The 25,310-nt window shown below is 29.2% G+C and overlaps 1 protein-coding gene across 1 annotated transcript; it reads right to left on the bottom strand.

The window, feature by feature from the left end:
• Positions 1-369: 369 nt before the first annotated feature.
• Positions 370-25,310, bottom strand: LOC129971960 (zinc finger protein 235-like). Its single transcript, XM_056085939.1, has 2 exons — positions 24,610-25,310; positions 370-1,000 (listed from the first exon to the last, which is right to left on the bottom strand). The coding sequence occupies exons 1-2, from the start codon at positions 25,308-25,310 to the stop codon at positions 370-372; spliced, it is 1,332 nt and encodes a 443-aa protein (XP_055941914.1).

The raw sequence follows: 25,310 nt of genomic DNA, 5'->3' as shown, positions 1-25,310 counted from the left end.
TACAATTGTCAATGCTACTCAGTCTATTAAAATATTTTACTTGATTCTGCTTTTACTTATGTAGATGAATCTTTTCATGCTTTTTTAGATCTCTTTTATACAAAATTTCTTTCCGAAAATGTCACATTCTTATTGTTTTTGTCTCTGTGTTTGCAAATATGTATCTTTACAGAATACATTCGAGTAAATGACTTTCCACAGACTTCACATGAAAATGTTTTTCCAGTGTGCGTTATCATATGACAGTTCAAATTAGGTTTATGTCTATATTTTTTTCCACACACAGCGCAAATGAATGGTTTCTCATTCGAATGGCACATGACATGTATATTTAACGAATTCTTTCGTATGTATGATTTACCGCAAATGTCACATTTGTATGGTTTCTCTTCCCCATGGGTTAATATGACTCTTTAAATCATCGTTTGTTTCGAATCGCTTCCCACAAACATCACAACTGAAAGGTTTGTCACTTGTATGACCCCTTGTGTGTTTCAGTAAATTCGACTTTAGCAGGAACGATTTTCCACAAAGATCACATCTGTGTGTTTTTTTTCCTCCATGAGTTAGCATATGTTTTTTCAAATAGTTTCTCTTCAATACTTTTTGGCAAATGTTGCATATTACAATTTTCACATTAGTAGGCACAGCACGATATGGTTTTGGTTGCAAATACTCCTGGCAAAGACGGCCTTTGTCTTTACTGACCTGCAATTGGGAAGAACTAGGAACTGCCTGGATGTCACTTACGAGGCATTTCTCGTAATCCTCAGATTTTTCCGAAACTATAACGTAGCTTGAACGAGTATGTTTATCAATCCTGAGAGTATCTTGTTTCAATAAACTGGAAGCAGTGTAAGAATCTGGATTTCTGTTGAATATTTCAGTAGAGACGGCTGATAATCCAGGCAGTTGCTCACTGGCTAATGAGACATATTCTCGTCCTTCAAAGGCTAGTCCATCCGAAATATCCCGCACCATTTTTCTTCCATCGACAGTTCTAAGAATCCAACGGTTGTTTAAGCAGTGATGTCCTTGTTGAGGATCAAATATTTCATGGCAGTCCAAACACATCAACTCAGTCATTCTTTAATTGACTCTCTCTTGAGATTTCATTGTCAAAGATAAATAATGTAATCCTATTATTTCCTTTTCAATTCAGTTCAAAAAATTCTTTAACACAAATGCCTGAATATTATGTTGACAGAGATGTATGCAAAATGTCATACATTTTTAAAGCATGTTTAGGAAATATAATTTGGTGATTTAGATTAATCTTGATTTTTAATGCATTCAAAGAAAGAAAGTATTAAGAAGGAAATGTTAGAATAAATATAAATGGCTCAATAAAATATTTCAAGAAAATATTTGCTGTGAAACCGGGATTAAAATGTTAAATGTACCATATATATTTAAATTATGTCTTAATGATTCAATCGAATATATTCTTAAAACGCAACAAAGACTGGTCTTAAAAATAACCCAAGGACATTTGGAAATAATCATTTCGAAATTTCTTTCAGAGAGTCGAATTCTTAGCAAATATGTAGTAACCTATTTCTCAATGTATTTGAAATAAACATTAAATAACTATATCATAATTTTACTGGATTATATCTAAGTCATAATCTTATATCAGTATTATATTTCATTACTATTCTACAAATAATAATGCATGCAATTAGAGTTTAAATATTTAGCACTATTTTAGGAAAAAAATATGAAAAATTCTACAAAATAGTTGAGAAGGTTTTAATTATTGAAGAAGATGTGTTATTTAGATTATTTGAATTCGTGAAACAAGAGATATGAAATCTTCACTACGAAATTTAGTGGTGCTTCATAAGTCAGCATCTCCATCATTCAGAAATGAAATGACAAAAACAAGATTATATGAACTCGGAATAGCTGGGAGTATGAATGCTATTGGAGAATAGATATTCTTCTTCTGTATTGAAAAAATACAAAAAAAAAAAAAAAAAAATCTGCAAATAATTATCTGTAATTTAATAATGTGATTACATTAGAGGAAAGGGAGGAGGCTTTATTCTGTTTCTGTGGGTCTTTTTCTATGCTAGTTCCTTTTATATTTTTGGTATATGAATGCCAAATGTGTTCAATTATAATATCGTCGTAATGTTCTCTATCTTAGTACGTGCATTTGTGAACTAACACATCATAAGCGCATACTGTGTCAGTGAATTTCAAGTAAAATGAATAATATTTCCAAACCAACGTTTGCATTTCGAAGTGAGGAAAGCGATTTTGAACTACTTCTTCACAAGAATATTAGTGTTTTTTGATTACGACGAATTTTATTGAATTATATACATTTTGAAAATTTCTCCATGTTTAAAAGGAAACATAAAATTTTTATATAAATATATTCCATGCGTAATTAAATTATTTATTTTGTTTCGAAAACACGTAAACTTTTCACAGTGGAGCTTTTCTTTATGCGGTCACATTTCTCGCATAGAAACATTCTTTAATATGATGTAAAGATAATATTTAATCCTCTTTATGAAGTTTTTTAATATCTTTCATGTCGATTCTTTTAATCGGTCCCTGTCTGCCGTACCAAAATAGATTTGATTGTATTAGATACAGTTGTTGATCTTTTTAAATTAGTATTCGATTAACTAAATTTGTTTACTCTACGTTTCGGTGAGTATGGAATAATTTTGAATGGTTGTTTTTAAAACTGAATATAAAACAATTCTTTTAGTCCAGATATGTAATAAAAACTAATTATGACAACAACGTTTGTCACTTAAAAGGAAAGCTCTCATGCGTCATAAATAATTAAATAAAATAAAATGTGAAAGCTGAAATCCTCTACAAAAATTAAATATTAAAACAAAATCAAACAAGACAACCGAAATCCTCAATAACTATTAATAAATTAAAATAAAACTAAATAGGAAAACTGAAAACCTCTTTGTATTGCAATCTTGAATTTTTTTGGTTATTCCAGTTTTCTGCGATAAAAGTATATTTTCTAAAAATTAAATTGAACTCAGATATTAAGAATTTATTTTTATCTGATACATTGCTGTGATTGTATGTTCAAATCTTTTTCCTAGATATCGATATAAAAATGCTCCTTCAATCAATCAATGTCTTCTAATGGTCGTATTTATTACGTAAACGCAACTGAAAACGCAATTTTTTTTTCCATCTTTGTTAATATTTAATACTAAAGAAAATAAAAACATCAAGCTCTTTCGCTATAAATTAATGCAGAGAAGTATTTATAGCGCAATCCTTTAAAACATTCATAAACAAGACAAATTCTCGCAGATCATTCGAAAAAGTCAAATGTTTAATTTTTTTTCTTAATTTGTAGGTGACATTCTTTAATAGAACTTACAGGCTTTGCTATTATCAGCAAAGTTTATAAAGTAATTTCACGATCGTTTTTATTTGAATTCTTTTGAATGGCAATATGAATGGAGTTTAGTTTAGTTATATTAACGTCCCGTTTTTTAAAGCAACACTAGGGCTATTTTGGGACAGACCTCGTAATTTTGAATCGCGGTCAGATGACGAGGACGACACCTGAGCTGGCACCCCCTTCTCCATACCACACCAGCGGGAGGACGTTTGGTCATGACGGATTTAACATGCAACAGATTCCCTTACACGACGGTTCATCGGTGGAATCGGGTCACGAACCTGAAACCTTACCGAAGCCGAGACCTTACCACCAGGCCACTGCGGCCCGCAATTTGAATGAAATTTGAATGACAGTGCAATTCTTGAAATGATAGACAATTTTTATTATCTTTGAAACAGAAACTCGCACTTCACACTGTTCTGAAGTGCAGGAATTAAAGAAATGAGACAACCAAACTTCGATAAATTTCTACAAATGCAAACAGTAAATAAAAATTAAATGTAAATTTTGAACTCCACGAATTCTAATGAGTTTCATAAAATTAAAGCAAAGTTTGATTTATGTTTTAATTTATAGGAATTGATAATATTTTATATAAGATAAGGAACGAAAACGAGATTTTCGTTAGGTAGGAGACTTGTATTAATTAGTGATACCGGAAATTACTAAATTTCAAACCGTATAATCTTCGAATTTATTTAGAGACGTTTTTCGTATTATCAATGTACTAGCTATTTTTTTATAATACACTGAATATTTCCTGTAACACTTTTTTAACATTTTTTTGTTGCGAGGAGTGACATAGGATCTTCAAAATATCTCACATCGATACTGGCTTTTCTGTTAACTTGTTTATTAGATGCACCGATTATTATCAGGAATAAATGAGTAACAAATTTCAAGTTTTTTTATTTCATATTCACAATTAAAATAATGTTGATGTAAAGAATAATTGATCATTTAAGTTGATTGTTTCTGACATTCATATAATATATTCAGTAACCGTAAAGTTGAGTAAGAATATATAGTTATGCTATAATATTCTGGATGAACGGTGTATATGTTTTAATATATTCTATTCGAGTAAATTTAAACTTGAAGTATATCTGCTTAACTGCTTGAAGCACATGATTTTAAAGGAAATAAAAATTGTAGTTGCTGACAAATTTTGTAAGAAAAACACGAGGTAAATAATTTTTAGATTATTTAACATAAAGTATGACTAAAAAACAACAAAAAAATAACATTTCAATATTTTTTTTACATAATTCAGACCCTTCCTAGCTTCAAATTAATTTAAAATATTAAATATCGTTTTTCTTTTTGCTAAATTAAATTTATTCACTCATTATAAAACAACGCATACCGTTATGAACGAAAAAAATCAGTGCATCGTGTAATTAGCTAGTTTTAATCGCAGCAACACTCACAATTTCTGGATTAGTTTTGATCTATATAAATTTTTTTCCCACGGATTTATGTTTTAACCGTTTGTGCATAGCTTTGACAAATGAATGAGAAATTTTGAATAAAATCTGTATCTATATTCTGCTTCAAATATTCTGCTAAATGATGCAAGATAAACTATATTGAGATAGCGATCAAAATTGATAGTAAAAAATCGTTTCAAAAGTGGAGGAGATTAATCAATTCCAAAGATGACAATTGAAATTTCTTAGACCTTTCTTTATATGGTTAAAAAATTTTAATTAACACAGCTGACAGAAAGAACATGGGCCGTAGATATTATTCTGTCAAAAATTAATTTGATGCATCTGTTGACGTTCTGTAGGCCAGTCTACAGACAAATTTTTATTATTCATACTTTAGAAAAAAAATGTACTACTTGGAGCAATGTTTTTAAAATTTTAATTAGAAAATAACCTGAATTTCAGCAGTTTTCTATGGAAATTTCAAAAATATTATTGCAGAAAAATGAATTTTATAACATCTCAAAGTTTAAAAAATTATTTTTTTTAATAATATTAGTTTAATAGTTTAGCAATTTTTCCCCTTATTTTGGCAATGACTTTATAGATTTTTTTTCTTCATTTCAAAAATTATATTACAATGTTATCCTGAAATTGGAACCGTTTTTCTTTTTTTAAAATATTTAATCGTTGATTGTTGAAAACTGGAGAAGAGTTCTGCTTATTATCTATCTAATTTACAAAACAAATTAAAAAAGACAGATGAACCAGATATTTATATTTTAGACAGCGCTATAAGGTCATAAGAATCGACCAAGTTAGAATTATTCAAGTACATATTAAACCAAATTTCATAAATACAATTAAAATAACGCGGATTCACTGACAGATGCTTTAATGTAATTATGTACGTAAAGTTTAAGCAGTATTCCTGGCAAAACAAGTAGTCCCCTTAGGTAACTTGGATAAAATAATGATGACAGTAGATAACATTCTATTATAAAAATCGATATTATTATTGAAATTAAATGAAAATTTTCATCTGTTTTAAATAAATATAGAATTAAAAATAATAATTCTAGCAAATACTCCAAAGGATTGTGTCAAATATTCAATAAAACATTTCAATGAATTTGAATTCATATTCATCAAAAGAATAATCTTTTAAAATATAAAGCATTCTTTTCTTTAAAATTTCAATAAAAATAAATTTTTCAATCAAATTAATTATCAATTAATTTTTTTCAATAAAAAATAATGATAGCGAACAAAAAAAATGATGAAAACACTCAAAAATAATAAATTTTTAATTAATAAAAACTGTGAGAAAAATTTCAAAAATTCGCCCCGAAGCTCACCATCCCGCGCTCCAAAGATGCATGCACATACACACAAGTAGACACGCACACACTCACAGAAACACACACACACACAGACAGACAGACAGAAAGAGTCATATTTATTAATAATTTAAACTAGCTTCAATGTAATTAAAAATGCAAGGCAAGAAGAGCAAAAAATAGATACTCATCAAAGCGTAATTTTTTGTCTTTCTATATATTTATTTTGGTAAATACCAGATAAATTTGAATAGCATTTTCTCCTACCATTTTAATTGACTAATCATTGATCATGGTAATTTACTAAAATGTAAATTGCTATCCCAACTGTATTATTTGAAATCTTTGAAATCTATCAATAATGAAAAGCCCTAAGCGTCAGTTCATCGAATTACGGAAGCTGCCTCAGACAACTAGATATCACTACAAAATTTCTTCTTCTTTCCTTAAATGTGATTGATTAAATACCGCGGCATGTATTCTGCTCCTTAGAGACTCTGTAATCAGCAAATATAAATAGCAAATACTGACTTGTTAATAAATTATATTGATATAACGATCAAAATGTATAATAAAAATAAATTTCAAAAATGGTAGAGATTAACTAATTCCAACGTTGATACTTGATATTTCTAAGTTTTTTCTGTCTATGATTAATGGTATTTAACTAAAGCAAATTTACAGAAAGAGTACGGATCTGACTCATTATTCTGTCAAAGATTAATGCATGTGTTTATTTGTATATGAGTCTGGTATGTTTCTACAGATAAGACGGTTTGGCCTACAACTTATAAATTTTTTTCTTATTTATACCTTGAAAGATGAAGATATAAAACTTGCAGCAATATTTTTGTAATTTTAATTAAATAAAAAAAACTGAATTTCTTCATTTTTCTATGACAACATCAAAATTATTATTGCTTAAAAATAAATGTTATACCATCTTAATTTTTTTAAAAAAAATATCTAATTAATAATATCAATCAAATAGTCAAGTAATTTTTATTCTTCATTTTGGAAATTTTTTAACAACTAAATTTCCAAAATTATTTTACATTGATCTGAAATTCGAGAAAATTTTCATTCATCAAATATTTCAGCGCGTTGTTTTCTTCTATTGTTCTAATTCTAGAGAAATATTTTGATTAATAAATATGCAGTTTACAAGACAAATTAAAAATAAAAGATAGATAAACCAGATTCTCACGATTTTGATAGCACAATAAATTCATGTGAATAGTAAATTAGAATGATTGATGTATATAATGAACAGAAATTAATTAAAACTATTAAACTATCAATGCATTAATGTCACACAATTTAGAGGAATCATGGACATGACGTAATATCTAAACAAATCATCTGAAATCAAATAGAATCCTAATAAACCAGAGAGTCGTCTAAGGTAACTTGTATAAAATATTGATGGCTGTAGAAAACATTCTAATATACATATCTACAATATTCTTGAATTTAAATGCAAATTTTAATCTTTTTCTATATACATACAAACTTCAAAATTACAATTCTATGTAAATGCTTCAAATAATTGAGAAAAATAATCAATAAAAAGTTTCAATGACTATATATTCATATTCATCATTTGCAATAAAATATAAAATATTATTTTTGAAATGTCAATAAATAAAATAAAATGACTCTGTAAATGACTAAAAGCAAATACATTAATATTCAGTGCAAATCAGATAGTTGCCTGAGGTGACTCATATAAAATAGTGACACATTAGATGATATTCTAAAATACAAATTAACATTATTCTTGGAGTTAAATGCCGAATTTTATCTGTTTTCTAATAATATAGAATTCACAACAATTTTAAGCAAATTCTCCAAAGAATTGAGTCAAATAATCTATAAAACATTTTAACGAATTTGAATTCGTTCTCGTCAAAGGAAGAAACATTCTCTACTTTAAAACGTCAATAAAATGTGAGATGAGTCTTGGAGATTAATCAAATTAAAATGGTGGTGTATAGAAGTTAGAACATCCGCAATGTTTTTCTTCCTTTCTTGATGCTGGGAATATTAACGATACTTTTCTGGATTCTTCTTTTAATTCTCTAGATGAATTTTTTCATGTTTTCGAAGACTACATTTGTGAAAATATTCCTTTCCACAGATATGACATGTAAAGGTTTGTCCAGTATGGATAGTCATATGTATATCGAAATCACCTTTTCTTCTAAATCTTTCCCCGCAAACTTCGCATGTGAACGGTCTCTCAGCCTTTTCAAATTGTTCTCTTTCATGGATTTGCATGTGATTTCTAAAATTGCCTTCTAGTTGGAATACGAAATTGCAAACTTTGCATGTCCATTGTTGTCCATAAGCTACATGCTATGGTTTGGGTTGACATTCTTCCTGACATTCATTTCCTTTGCTTTCATTGAAGGGCACTCGGGATGGCCCAGGAACTGCATGGGCGTCACTTGTGAAGCTTTTCTCGTCGTTCTTAGATTTTTCCGAACATGAAATGGTGCTTGAATCAGTAGGTTGATTAGTCCCGAAAGACACTTCTTTCGATAAACTGGAGTCAGGGACGGGATCGGAAATTGTGTTGAATATTTCAACGCAGGCACTTGATAATTCAGGTAATTCCTCGATATCCAAAGAGATAAACTCATTTTCATCAACGTCTATTTCATCCGCAATATCCTGCAATATTCTGTTTGCTTCACCTGTTTCCAGACTCCACGGGCTATTTAAGCAGCGATGTCCTTGTTCACGCTCAAACGACTCATTACAGTTTAGACACCTCTGCTCCTCCATTCATTAACACTCTCGTCAATTTTTATGTTTCATTTTAAAGGATAAATACGTGATACTTTCAATTCACTTCACAAAAAATCCTTTAACAGAAAAGTTTAAATATTCTTCTGTCTGAGATGTAACGTGAAATTTCATAAGCATATATTTTTTAGCATATATTTAGAGGGAATATTTATAACTAAACAATTTAAATTTTCGATTTTTGCAATAGATAATTTTAGATATCAATATCGATAAATTCTGGGAGTAAGATTAATAATGATTTTTTAAGTACTAAAGAAATCATTAAGAAAAACTCTTATAAAATGAATAATTCGCTCCAGCCGTTGCTTAAAGAAAATATTTGCAGTGGAAGCTGGAATTGACATTTTAAAAGTATCGCATATTTAAGTTATGCCTTAAAGATTCAAATATATATATTCATCAATGACGACCAAGACTGGTCTTAAAAATAATCTAGGGCATTTGGAAATAGCCATTTTTAAATTTCTTTCAAATCATAATATATTTATTCATAGATATTATTTCAGGAAAAAAATTTTACAAAATGTTGTAAAATAGTTCATTTTCTTATGCTGAGAATGTTGTGAATGTTGAGGGAAAGACGTTTTCACATTTTTCGAATCCATGCAAAAAGAAATGTAAGGGCCTTTCTTCTTTATTTTCCCAAACTTCAAGTCAGTTTCTTCTACATTCAGAAATGAAATCTCTAGATCAGAATTTCGCATATTCAAGATTCTGAATATCTGACAATATGATTGCGCTTCAAGAACAGATGTTTTCCAGATTATGTGAACTCCAGCAAAAAATAAAATAAAATTATTCCTACTTCATTGTCACTCATCCTTTTAAATCTCGCAATATATATTTTGCTATTGAAGCTCTTCAAAACTGAAAATTAAGCAATTTCCGACTTTTATTTTATTCCGTTGTACTGCGTATGTTTCCAAAACCAAATGTATTATTTATAATATTGTAAATAATGTCAATTATTCTTTTTTTTTAAATCATATGTAATATAGTCGCATTTCTGGTACATTTACATTTATTTACTTTATAATTAAAGTATTATAATTTTTTTTAAAATTTTTTCTTTAAATCAATTGCATTTTCCTTGCAAACATAACCATGAAATTGTTTTTTGCTGTATATATAATAAAATTTTTTTTTTGAATTTAGTAATAATAATTCTTGTCATAGATTATATATGTCCCTGTTTAAAAAAATGGGCTTAAAACTACAGTTCAGTTATTATAATAAATTTAGTTCTATTTTATTTTAATAATAAGATAAATTACATTAAAATATAATATACTAGATATATTATAACAATATATTAGATATTGGAACAGTCTGTGCAACAGGAAATATTTAATAAATCCTATCGTAAATTACAACTCTTCTTTATATTATAATTAAAGTATACTGCAAACAAAATATCTGAGGTTTTTTTTTTTTTTTTGTAACAACTATTACATTTCTTTTGATAAAATCATAATACAAAAGAAACAAATGCGTAAGTTTCTATGCATTATTGAAGGGAAAAAAATTCTATTGTTTTAACCCGTAACTTCAGACGGGAGTCAAAATGACTCTGCGTTGTTCATTAGCTCTGATTATCACGTGGCATTTTGTCCTTGAATACAGTCATCTCCTCTGTACCTTCAAGTTCTTCTTTCAGCAGTATGTTGGGTAAAGTATGAGTATGAACACGTGCGCATAGCTGAATTAATCTTTTTTCAGAATTTCTGTTGCTATTTGAGATGACATTGACTCTGGATCTGCCTGTAATTTGATTAATGTAAAAATAATAAAGAAATATTCTTAAAATAATATTTTAAAGTATTGTATTCATCGCTTTTCTTTGTTAAATTTTAAAAGTTATTAACATTAATGCCATTCCGTAATATCTAAACAAAGTAATTACACATAAAAAAATGTTTAAGCGTTTCTTATAACATCTTTAAAACATATATAATTATAACACTTAACATTTTAATATAAATATTTAAATATTTTGATAACCACATGATTTCCAGAATGTGTTGTGTTTCCAAAATAAGTTCCAATGCTGTTTACAAAAGAAAAAAAAATGAACGAAAAATCAATGTTTTCACTTTGACTCTAGACTAGTAAATTGTTCGCGTGAAAAGATTAACATCTCCAATTACCGGTTAAATAAATACACAAATATTTATTCCAAATAAGGTACATTGCAGAATTTGACTGAATAATACCTTATAAGACAAAAACAGTCAATACTATGTAATGTTTATTAACCAATTTTATAAAAAAGAAAATTTCTGCATTAAAAATACTTTTGGAAAGCGGATAAACTGAAGAATCCTTACCGTTAGTCAACTATTATTTACTGTGAGTTGCGAATATAAGAGTTCAAAAGTGATTAAAAAAGTCCGATTTCGAATGCATTTTTAATAATAAAATATCTGATATTTATTTTGAATTCAAAATAGCATGCATACAGGAGATTTAGAGAAATAATTCTGCTTCTTTGAATGTATAGAATATAGTACGCATAATGCATATAAATACATAAAGGATTTCTTCAACCCATTCCAGGTGGATTTGGCACCTGAATGAAAAGAACTTTAGACCTAAAAGGAAGTGTAGCAGACTGTGGTTGCATTGGCTGCTCTTCAACAATTTCAATTTCGTGGTCTTTAAAAAATTGCATCGTCTTTAATTCAAATAATCATTAAACGTTTAAAACTGGAGCCCAATTTCTGTTGGAAAAACTAAATTTGCCTACTTCTATTTTTTTATATATCGACACTGAAATTATAAAATGTCTATGATATTCAAAATCAGAAACGATACCTGATATGATGAAATTATCTGATTTTTAATTAAGTTTTTTTATTTAACCGTATCTATTAATCAATACAAATTTTTAAAGATTTTTTTTTTGAATTTAATGCAGCAACCGTCAATGGTAATTCCTTGTTTTTAAAGAAATTAAAATTCATATAGAATTTCTAAAGCATATTTTAAGTTCTTAATGAGCTTAAAAAATTAATTTATTCATTCTAGACAGCTCGTGGCATTCGGCAATGAAGATTTTAAATACAAGCACAGAACACAGAATTTGTACATTTGCAAGAAATCTTGAATTATTAAGTATACTAGCCGCCTTTGGCGACCAGCCGGTTCGCCAATCTTAATGTTCGTTTAAATTTTAATAATTAAATAGGTTGAACCGAAGTTTAACCCCCTTCTTATCCAAGTTGCGATAACGCGCCAAAGCTGGCAATCTTTATTATGCATTATAATTGAACATCTGCTCCTTTGCTTTTGAACATTTCGCAAGGCCGTTGTTGGCGATTTTTAAAAATTCCGCTAAGCAAGGGGTTAAACTCCGGTCGTACCATTAAATATTTTACGCAATTCCAACTTTAATAGATTCTTCAGCAAAATATTTTAAAACTTCAAATTTTGATAGTCATATAATTAATTCACTCATAATATTATAAAGGCCTTCAGTCATAACGTGATATGTATCTCTCTAATTTTCTGTTACCCATCGTAGAATTTATGCTTTAAATTAAAGTGTAAATGATTAATCTGCAATTAATATAATAATATTTTTTACTGAAACAAAGCATTTTTTTTAATAATATGATTACTGATAATAGAGTCACTGAGCGTTTAAACTTTATGGGCACTAAAGAATCTTTTTTAATTTATGTAATATCTCAAGAATTTGTCAACAACATTTTCTCAGATTCATCATGAACAGATCGATTAATTAACAATGTTTCATTTTAAATGCATCAAACACTAAGAAAATAAAATGAATCGTTTAAAATAATCGGTCGAAAACCGGTTTAAAAAACTACTTAAAAAACGATGTACTTAAAACTATAAGCATATACCAAAAAATATATAACTAACATAAATACAATTTACTTACAAAAGCATGCAACTAACCTAAAAATAATTTAAATCATCCGTTGATAATGGTTGTCATGACAACAATCAGAACACAACGAGCATGTGTGAGTTTTCTTCGCTAGTTACGGTAACGCAGATGTGTGAATTTTTCTACGCCAGTTGGGGCAAAGCTATGCAGATTATACATTTTTAATTTCCTTTATTCTCTGTTATTTTAATTCAAAAGTATTAAGTATGGATTAATTAACAATGTTTAATTTTAAATGCATAAAACATTAAGAAAATAAACAGAATCGTTTGAAATAATCCGCCGAAAAATGTTAACCCTAGCCTCATTACTGTTGGGAGAAAAAAAACAACTGAAGCCTTTTTTGGCGGAAAAGTTGGTGGTGGGGAAAATGGGAGATTTTTTTGGCGTGAAAGTTAGTTTTTAATTAATAATTAAAATTCTAATTAAAATTTCAAAAAAGGGACCCCGGGTGCACATTCCCGACCTCTAAGGTATACATGTACCACATTTGGTAGCTGTATGTCAAATGACCTGGCCAGTAGAGCGGCAACACACACACACACACACACACATACACACACACATTGAGCTTTATTATAAGTATATAGTTAAAGAGTGATCTCGAATTAATGAAAGAAATTTTATTGTTTGGCATGAGGCACTATAACAATCATTTACAGTATGGGAATAAATGGGCGCAAGACATGGAATAAAGTCCAAACTCAAGAAATGGATGAAAAGATTAATAGAGTGTTTATTTCTAGCTTTCTCTAGAATTGCTTAGGAATGAGAGAGCTAAACATGGATTAATACTGAATAAGGATACAAATTGGATTAATACAAAATAAGTTTCAATGCGGTTTCCAAAAGATAAAAAAAGAAAAAAATAACAATAGATTCTTTTTCACTGCAGGTCTTTTCACTTCAGTTAAGGGTGAACCCTTAACATTATGATGACTCCTGCCAGGCACCATTCAAGGCGATTTTGAAGCTTTATTTATTTATTTTTCTATTTTGATTGTTAAAAATGCCTACAGAGTGGTAAAAAGTCATAGATTAATTTTTCGCGGAAATTCAACTTAAAACAATTGCATATTAATATTTTTTGGAACAATAAACAAGTTCTTGTATTAAGTGCATAGTTATGCATCTTCCTAATTTTCAGAGTACAAAGGGTTAAATATATCCGGAAATAAATATTTTAAATAAGATACGGAAAATGATTTGATTAATTAATATCTTATAAGACAAAAATCGCCAATACAATATTATATTGATGAATAAAGTAAAAAAATGAAAATTTCTGATTTCAAAATACTGATTGAAAACTGATATACTGCGGAATCATGAACGTTAATCAGTTATTATTAACTGTAATAAGTTGCGCATATAGCAGTCCAGAAGAGGTTCGGAAAAAAATATGATTTTGAATACAGTTTTTATAGTAAAATATCAGATATTTAATTAGAAATAAAAATTACATGCTTACATGAGATTTAGAGAAATTGTTCTGTTCTTTGGAGGTCTTCAAAATAGTAGTGAAGACCGGGGCAGGTTGATTCCAATTTTGATTGAGAATAGTTTTTTTTTATTTTTTGATGATGATTAAATAGTATATGATATCAATTGTAACACATTCTTACAAACTTTGGCTGGTATAAAAAGGAAGTAATAACAATTTGGTTAAAAAAACTAGCAAGATATAACGAGTTGTATGAGCTGACTCCATCGTTGTCAACTTGCCCCGGGACCGGGGTACGTTGGCACCATACGAGGAGCAGATTGGTATTGTATATTTGCACTTTTCTTAATTATTTTTTTTGTACTTATCTAATAAAAATGTTCCATTTTGGACCTTTTATTGAATAAAGTTTAAATAAAATTTAACTAAAACTTGGACTTTAATTTTCGTATTTAGGAAAATTTAATCAAGATACAAGAAAATTATATCGATTTCAAAGTGCAAAAATGCTTTTTTTTAATCTCTTTGTTGATAAATGTCCAAAGGCAGTGGCAGGACCATTTTTAATTCAGCTTTTAAGACAACTGCTACTTCAGCGTTTTTGGGGAAAATAAATACATTCGTCATTTTAGATCTTTTCTAGATCAAATTCTTTTCATTTTTGAGAGCTCTTTTGATTCAAAACTTTAGAATCGAAAAATTTCAAATTTTTTATCTTCAATTAACATTTTCATTAATACAAAATCATTACCCTCTGGATCTTTTTCAAATTTAAATATTCCGAGTCCTCAATCAAATCACAATCGATATCAAAATCGTTTTCATCATCATCCTTCTTCTTCACTCTCAGAATGAAAGATTTGCTTCCTGAATTTCATTTTCTTTCTCTGCATTTCTTATTTTGCCACTTTTCTACTTTTTAGCTTGCCTTCTCCTTTTTTTTTATTGTGTGCTATTTTTGTCTAGGTTTTCTGGTGAATCGCATCATACACACTCGCTACTCAACTGGGTAGGCCCATTAATACAACATCTAATAATACCTCACCACACAACAGCCATATCGTTCATGTCACCTCCGACTTACTGGAGGGAGAGTACTGTAGGTGAATAGCATATAAGCCAGTTAACAACTGTTCTACCCGACAGCTGTTTTGGTAAAATGGGTTACTGGACTAGTAACCAAAAGGTCCCAGGTTCTATCCTGGCGCGTCCCGTACCGCTAAAGTTTTCACAGTTTTAAATTTTGATTATCGTAACAACTTGATTTTTGTATGAAGTGCATCTTTCACTGGGGTATCTGCAAAATGACAGCCTGCCTCTTTCATCCTCTTCATTCGTTTTCTTATTTCTCGTCTTGTGCCGGCTTTTCATAATGGCCATAGTTCTTCAAACGGTGAAACAGTGTATGAGATCAAAACTTAGGATAAGGAGGTGATAACACTTACAGCAGTTGAGTGTCATTTCTTTCATACTCTGCAGCAGACAGTTTCGTAGTGATCAGTAGACATCAGATTAGATCAAATGCAATCCACAAACGAAGATACATTAGATGTGTCTTAATAAAGGTTCGCTACGTACCATGAAAGAAATTCCGAACTGAGAAGTACGTCTGGGTTTAGTGAACTTATTCCAGAAGCTAAAATGCCGCCTGTTATATTGATGTCGGTGCTAACCAGTGGGAGTTAGCAGTCGCTATGGAATATGGAATATGTATGATCCATATTTCATATGTCCGCAAGTCCAAAACTGTATTTGTTGTAACACTACTTTAAAAAAATTGAGCAACGTTGGTTTTATTAAATGAGGTATCCAGACAGACACTCGTTGCGTCTGTCCTTATATTGGATAAAGTACAGTTCCTTTTATAAAAATAAGCTGTACCATTCCACGCCTACTTATTGATTTTCCATCCATGAACCAGGCATTTCACATTTTAATGAAAGAGCGAACTAGTAAGTAAATTTTAGTACATTTTTCACATCGAGACCAAATTAAACATCTGACGCTCTTTTTACATATTATGCGATAATTGCTTCTCCTGACAGCAGAAAAATTTTTGTATTGGCAGGTAGCTGATAAGCACTCCTGTATTTTGAAGCTTTTTGGGAGTAGCGTTTTAGAGAAAGCAAAGATGTCCCATACTTTTAGCAGCCTTTGAATACTACCATTCTTTATGAAGAATCTGTTTTACTGTTTCAAAAATGACGTCCGATTATTCGAAGCTCGATTTGTCGGAGTCCTGTTCCTAACCATGCTTTTGAAAAAGAAATACTAGTGGTCGACATCATTCAAAACACAAGGCCAACCTGCTCCACTGGTGCCTCTCCCGGTTTGATGCCAACATGCCCCGTCAGCCTATTTTTATTTTTATTCCATTTTTCTCCAGAAATATTAAATTAATTAAAAGACATATTCTCATGAGTACTTTCATGAACGTCAAAATACTAAATATAACACGCAATAAACTTCATTGCTAGTATTGTTTACTCCAGAAGAAAATCAAGTGAGTAGTAAATAATTACTTTTCATGCAAAATATAACAATTTAACCTTTAGCGTCTGGTGATCTATATGAATCTAACTAAAAACTTCTGAGCGTATGAAGTCATACTTCCTGTTCATTCTATTTCCACTTCTACTGTCATTTAGTGGTTTTTAACTGCCCTATTAGACGAGTGTCAAATCGTCCCTGGTGCAAATAGCCCTGGTCTCCCCTACAGAAAAATAAATCTAAGTACTTCAAGCAATTCTTTTACCCATTCGAGATGGATTGCGCACATACCTGTCAAAAATTTCAGAGCTAGAAAAAAGGCAGTTCGTTGTGGATGCATTGACTTCATAATTAAAAATATGAAACAACCAAAGCAAAATAGACGAAAATCTGAATAGGTGAGATTAAGAATGCCGTTCAAGAATGAATATCCTTAACTGTATTAAAAAATGCAGAAGAAAATTATCTGCCCAAATAAAGCAGTAACAGCAAAGGGATGGAAGAGAAATTAATTTTTTGTAGTCTTTTTACATGCGAAGATTGTTAATTTTTGAGGTAAATGTATGCAGAATTGTTGAATAATAATATCGATGTAAACATTTCTGTCAGTAACTAATGTATGGATATTCATACATTACTTATGGTATACAATGTATTCAGTCGATTTCATAACAAAATGAATAATATACTCCAAAATCAAATCAATTCTTGCATTTTAAAGTGACGAAAGGGATTATGAAATTGTTCTTCAGAAGAAAATGCTCATTTTGAATTCCAACGAATTGTATTATATTATGAGAATTTTGAATATCTCTCATGTTTAAAATGATAGATAATTAAAAATATAAACTTATATTTTTATGCGGTCCACCTGCTCGCATAAAAATTTTCTTTAATATGTTGTAAAAAATTATTTGGTATAATTTTTTACAACATATAATTATTTCAGAATTTTTGGAATATTTTTATGCGGTATTTTTTAAGCGGTGCACATCAATCACACAAAATTGAATTTCTTCGATGACTCCAATTTGTAGCAAATAAAAGTATATCTTCTAAAAATTGAAATCAACAGAAATATGAAGAAATTGTTTCTATCCGATACATTTCAGTCAATTTATGTTCGAAGCCGTTTTCCGATGTATGAATATAAAAATGCTCCTTCAATCAACACATATCTCCTATTTTTGATATATGTTACATATATAGCAAGGTTATAATATTTTTCTCGAAAACACAATATAATAATTTTTTACAAATTTATTAACACTTATTGCAAACTGAAATAACAGCCTTAAACTCATGCGCTATAAATTAATGTGGTTAAAGCATTCACAACTACAAAAATTCTCACATATTTTTTCATCAAATGGATTATTGGATTCTTTTATTAGTTTCTAATTGACATTATTTTACAAAATTTAAAAGATTAGCTTATGTTTTCTAGGATTCAGAACAAACTCCAGGATTATTTTAGTTCAATTTTTGGCCTTTTCATTTGAACCTAAGTTCTATTCATATAAAATTTCCAGGGTGTTTTCAGATTCTAGGTTCAGGCTTGGATGGGTAGGTAGCGAACAATTGTGGTAGAAATATTCACAACCCAGATTACAATCCATTTTTTAAATCATAAATAAAGGGTGAATCAATTCAATTGACTACTAGCTTTTAACAGTTAAATGCGTATGGAAATTAAAACATAATGAAATTATAAATTTTGAAGTACGGTTATCTGCACAAGAGCTGTGCAAATTCATGTTGCAGAAAGCTTTCCTCCCCTCTGCTCTTCCGGTCAAGCTAATATGAAATATTTAGTTTTATTATTGAATTGTTCGTTTTCTTTGAAAGACAAAAGTTAGAATTTTTAATGATTTGCTCCGTATTCGTTAATAGAATATTTAATTTCATAGAATAGCAGTCTTAAAATAATTTTTAAAAGTAATTTTCTTTGCAAATGCAATAAAAAAATTTGGGTATATTAATGTAAGTGTTTTTCTTTCCTTGATAATTGACCATCTGTTAGCGAAATAGCAGGTTTTATCTTTTTTCAGTTAGTTGTCTCCTGTGGTGCCCCTCCCCCTTCTCATTGTGACAGACCACTTGGGCTTTTGGCAACTGAGAGCATGGCAACTCATGACAAATAAGAAACCAGAGCAATTCTATCACAAAAAAATTACTACACCAAAATATTCTTTGAGATTAAATCTTTAACCAAACCTTTGAGATTATATTGTCTCTATTTCGGCATCTTTGGGAAGTACCGTTGAGAGAATATAATCTGGAACAAGGATTCTATTAACTAACCATTTACTGAAAGGTCAATAATTTTCACTAGCGATTCAGGAAAGGAAAATATAATCTTTTTATTCAATGGCATACTTTAAGAATACTTTACACACAAGAAAGATTCCTAGATTTGACGTTTTATGAAATAAAATACTGATCTTACAGCCTTTTTGTTTCTTAAAAGCTATAATATTCTGGAAGCAACAGAAAAAACGATAAACACGGTTTTATAAAAATTCATGTAAAATGTACTGTTATCTTAATATTAATTCTTAACTGTTACTCTTAGTTATTTTTAATAATTTATCATTATTAACTAAACGCATCTTTATTTTTTGTTTCGCAGGAATCAAAAGTTTCACCTGAATTCTACGCAACCACACTGATGATATCTAAACCACAATATATCTTGAACTGGAATTGACTGTGGAATTTGTGACTCATTTCATAAATGTGATTGATTGAATACCTCGCCATAATTTTTTTTCCTTACAGACGCTCGTCTAGGGATGTGTTATGAGTATACTGAAAAGTGTCGGAGCATGCATTTGCTTAGTAGCCATCAGCTAAGCGGTGTCCTTTTCTATATATGAAATCTCTTAAAAACACTGTTTGTCATTCCAATGCTTGAAGGGGCAGAAAATTTTTATCTTTGAGAGAGAAAGTCGAAGTACATGAACTTAGAATTAAAGAGTGTAACTTGGATTAAATCTGCAAATTGTAAATAGCAACTAATTAAATGTAAATTTTGAACTCCACTCAATTTACGAATTTCATAAAATTGAAACAAAGTTTAGCTTATTATTTTGCTTATAAGAAAAGATATTTAATGTAGATCAGGTAACGAGAAGCCCATATTAGTTAAGTTTGAGATTTGTGTTAATTTATACGAACAAAAATTGCAATTCTTCAAAGCTATAAAATTTGTATTCATCAAGAAAGAGTTTTTTTCGTATTTTGAGAACACTTGTCATTTGTTTTGCAATACACTTGGATATTTTATGTAACATGTTTTGTTGTGAGAAGTAGATATAGCATCCTGAAAACATCTCAGTTTTGTTACTTTTGCTGTTCTTTCAATTTCACATCCACAATTTAAATAATGTTAATGTGAAGAATAATTGATTTTTGCATTGATTTTTTCGATGATGATAGAATATTATAAGTAAACGTTCAGTAAGAATATGTAATTTTGTTATTATACCTGCACTAACATTATATATATTTCAATATAGTGTATGTGAGAATTAAAACGTGAAGAACGTCTGCTTTACTCTTTGAAGAACCCGTCTAATAAAATTATATATGTATATATCTATACTTATAATAAAGCTCAATGTGTGTGTGTGTGTGAATGTGTGTGTGTGTGTGTGTGTGTGTGTGTGTGTGTGTGTGTGTGTGTGTGTGTGTGTGTGTGTGTGTGTGTGTGTGTGTGTGTGTGTGTGTGTGTGTGTGTGTGTGTGTGTGTGTGTTGGCGCTCTATAGGCCAGACCGTTCGACCAACAGCTACGAAATTTGGCACGTGTATACCTTGGAGGCCGGGAATGTGCATCTCGGGGTTATTTTTTCGAATTTTTAATTAAAATTTTATTTATTTAAAAAATAAGCGAAATTTAGTGTGTTTCTGCTATAACTTCCGAAAATATTACCGCACAAAAAAGATTTTTACATCAAGTTAAATATCAAAAATTTATCTTTTAAATGATATCAATGTTTTAACCTTCAAATTAAATTTCTATTTTTAATTAATTTTTAAATAAATTATTTAACTATATTTTTCAACAATTTTTTTCATACAAAATAAAAATAAAATTTAAACTGCACGAGCACGTTTCGCATTCATGGGGAAAAAATTAGCTTTTTTCAAAGTGTTGCCATCACATCGATTAAAGCTCTATTTAAAAATAAATTAAATCTTTTTGGAAATGAAATCTGCAAAAATATGATTTTCGTCACGTGTCTGTAGGAAATGAAACAAATATGAAATATTATTATTTTTTTAAAAATAAATTCAAGAAAAATTATTTTATGATCTTTTACACTATCTGTATTATTAATCCAATAAATCAGTTTTATTTTAAGGCAAGTTTTGTTTAATATGAACAGGATATCCATTCAAATCAGGGCCACACTGCTAATTTGTAAACCTTTAGTAATAGACACAGATCAGCTAAAATGGTCTAAATGGAAAATGATTATATTTTATGTAACTTGATCCAATAAATACGCTAATGTATAACGAATTTTTGATTTTACATAAAGCTTCTGCTGTGGAAATCACATTTAACAAAATGTTCTTGAAACACTAATATTTTAAATAAAGAATTAATTTCCAATCAACAAAATCAATCACTTAAACTGACTGATTTATAAAAATTTAAATATCACTATTCAAAAAAAAAAAAAAAAAGGATAATTTTAGATTTTTCATCGATTGTTTTAAAGAAAATACGCCAATCAGCGCGCAGGTTTCTCAAGATTAATTGGCCTAAGATTATGAAAATGTTGAGTTTTTCTAAATTTTTAACATTCAAAACTTCATAAATCAGTCTTAGTTAATCGTGGAAAATAGAAACATTCATTCATTTATTTAAAATTTGGCGTGTCCAGAATATTTCTCAGAATATGATACCTTACTGCATAAAATTTAGACTTCATAATTTTTGAAATATATTTATAGGCCGGAACAAAATATTATTATTTTCATTTCAATCCTTTTGAAAGCAAAACTAAAAACTGTAATTTATGCTGAATCTGAGAAATTTTTGTTGAATTATTCTTTGAGATATTACGCAAATTATGAAAAATATTTTGTAGTTAACATAAGACTTAAATACCGAACGATTCTGTTTGCAGTACTCATATTCAATAATAATAATAATAAATAAAAAACAACAAAAATGATGAATAAAATAAAACGCTTGGTTTCATTAAAAAATATCTTTACATTAATTGCAATTTCAGCATTTCCACTTTAAATTAAAGTTGAAGTTTTACCGGAAATGACAACAAATTAGCAAAATATATATAGTAAATTGAACGAAACGATCTAAATAACAGTATAAGTTTGGTATGACTATCAAAATTTGAAAATTAAAAATTTTTTGTTTGAGAAGCTATTAAGAGACAAGTTACTTAAAATATTTAATTGAAAATTGTAGCGAGCGATAATACTGGTGAACCGGCTGGTAGCCAAAGGCGGCTAGTATATATATATATATATATATATATATATATATATATATATATATATATATATATATATATATATATATATATATATATATATATATATATATATATATATATATATAATATATTGTAGTTTCTGATAAAATTTATAATAAAAACACATTCCATTAGATTATTCTATATAAATTATTAAAGGAAAATAAGAAAAAAATGACTTCTCAATATATTTCCCGTCTTACTCCTTAGTCATAGGTAATCTCACTACTTCATAGCTTCAAAATTTTTATGAAATATCAAAAAATGTGTTTCTTTTCATTAAACATTTATTTATTCACTCGTAATAAAGCGGCGTATACGTTATAGACAACAAATTCACTGCATCACATACAGCACAAATTTGAACCACAATAGTACCCAAAACTCATGGATGCGTTTTAATCTGAATAAAGTATTTTTTCACTTAATTATATTTTTACTGTTGTTGCATGGAATTCACAATTCAAGAGAAACTTTGAGTCAAATATTAAACAGTATTCTGCTTCAAATTTTCTGCTAAAAGATGCGAGATAAACTGTATTAAGATAGCGATTAAAAGAAACAGAAAAAATGGGCCTTAAATGTGGAGGAGATTAGCTAATTCCAACGCCGATGCTTGAAATTTTCATTCATTTCTTTCTTTCTATGATTAACGATTTTGAATTAACTCACCTTGCAGAAAGAATATAGGTGTTACATATTATATTCAGTCAAATAATAACATGGGGGGGGGGAGGATGCGACTGATGACGTTTTGCTGTCAAGACTCTTTTACTACAACTTCCAAATTTTTCATATTTATAACATGGAAGATGAAATCTGCAACTTGGAGCAACTTTTTCCAAATTTTAATTAATTAAAATATAAGCTAATTTTTTATAATTAAAAAATAGCTGAATTTCTTATAATTAAAAATAAGCTGATATTTTTTCCGTAACGACTTCAAAAATATTACTGCACAAAAAATTAATTTTATACCATCTCAAAGTTTAAAATATTTTCTTTTTAATAATACCAATCTAATAGAGAAGCAATTTTTTTCTTTAATTTGGAAATTTTTGATTAGCCTTTTTCCATGATTTCCAAACTTATTTTACAAATTGTGCCTTAAAATTCGATCAGTTTTTCTTTCATTTCCTTTCTTTCTACCACTGTTGAAAGCTAGATTAGACTTCTATTTAATATATATGTAGTTTGCAAGATTACGGAAAAAAGATAGATGAACAAGACAATTACGTTTTTGAACGCGATATAAGAGAATCGACTAAATTAGAATCATCCATGCACATAGAGAAAAAAGCTTGAACATTTAAAATAACACGTCTTTAATAGCAGATATTTTAACATAATCATGAATAGGAAATATAAATGATTCATACGAAATAAAATGTAATCAGTATTCTTGTCAAACTAAATAGTCACCTGACGTGATATGTATAAAATAATCAGGACAGTAGATGGCAGTCTAATATAAAAATTCATATTATTGTTGAAATTAGATGCAAAATGTTATCTTTTTTTAATTACATATAGAATTAAAAATAACAATTCTAAGGAAACACTCCTAAGATTTGTGTCAAATATTCAATAAAACATTTCAAGGATTTTGAATTCATATTCGTTATAGAAATAAAATATAAAATATTCGTTTCTTTAAAATGCCAATAAAAAATTACTCGTACATCTTATTCAAATGAAATTGATGGAGCAAAGAGGTCCGATAAGTAAAGCCTATATCTATAGAAAAAATTCCGCAATGGGGCATTTCGTTTCTTTCTTTTTTTTCCGCATGATCTTCGGTTTGTTAACGATATTTTTTAGATTCTTCTTTTACTTATATTGATAAATCTCCTCCTCATTTGTAGACGTCTTTTATACAAACATTTCTTTTCATAAATGTTCCATTTTTAATGTTTGTCGTCTGTGGGTTTGCAAGAATGCATCTTTAAATAACGCATTTGAGTATATGATTTTCCGCAGATTTCACACGAAAATTTGTTTCCAGTGTGGTTATTCATGTGTCGCTTAAAGTCACCTTTCCATCTATATCCTTTCCCGCAAACTTCGCAAGTGTATGGTTTCTCACCCGCATGGCTCCTAACATACATCTTTAAAGAAGAACTCAGTAGGAATGATTTTTCACAACTGCCAAATTTGTATGGTATACTGTTTAATATTTGACTCAAAGTTTCTCTTGAATTGTGATATGGTATTTTTCACAAAAGTCACAACTGTATTTTTTTTCTTCTCCGTGGACTTGCCTATGCCTTTGTAAACGATAGTGTGTTATGAATCGCATCCCGCAAACATCACAAGGAAATGGTTTTTCACCCGTATGCGTCTTGACGTGTGTCTGCAGATTATTCTTTCGATGAAACGATTTTTCACAAAAGTCACATGTGAGGTTTTTTACTCCTTCGTGAATTTGCATATGCCTTTTTAAGTGATATTTCTTTGTGAATACTTTATGGCAAATTTTACATGTCCGCAGTTTTACCTCAGTAGGCACTGGATCAGTAGGATTTACTTCAGTAGGTTTGAATTGGAATTCTTCCTTACAAAAACTTCCTTCGCTTTCATTCAAGGGCAATCGGGAAGGACCAGGAATTGCATGGATGTCGCTTACGGAGCGTTTGTCACAAGTCTCAGATTTTTCCGAAAATGAGAGAGGGTTTGAATTTTTATGCTGATCAGTTCCGAAAATTACTTCTTTCGATAAACTGGCATCAGTGTCAGAATCGGAATTTCTGTTGAATATTTCAGTGCAGACTTTTGATAATTTAGGTAATTGCACGCTCACCGAAGAAATTACCTCATTTTCATCAAGATTAAGTTCATTCTCATTATCCTCCAATATTGTGTTTGCATTCTCAGTTCCCAGCATCCACGGGCTGTTTAAGCAGCGATGTCCTTGTTCACGCTCAAAAGCCTCATTACAGTTTATACATCTGAGCTCCGCCAT

Source organism: Argiope bruennichi, chromosome 6, assembly GCF_947563725.1.
Source record: "Argiope bruennichi chromosome 6, qqArgBrue1.1, whole genome shotgun sequence".
Taxonomy (NCBI): Eukaryota; Metazoa; Arthropoda; class Arachnida; order Araneae; family Araneidae; genus Argiope; species Argiope bruennichi.
This window is presented reverse-complemented; position numbering and strand designations above follow the sequence as displayed.

Bases quoted from the DNA above. Each gene is read 5' to 3' on its own strand.
- LOC129971960 (XM_056085939.1), bottom strand. From the start codon at position 25,310: ATGGCGGAGCTCAGATGTATAAACTGTAATGAGGCTTTTGAGCGTGAA. The intron at 1,001-24,609 runs GCAAGTCCACGG...TTGGATTCTTAG, and splicing joins TATCGTTTACAAAGGCATAG to AACTGTCGATGGAAGAAAAA.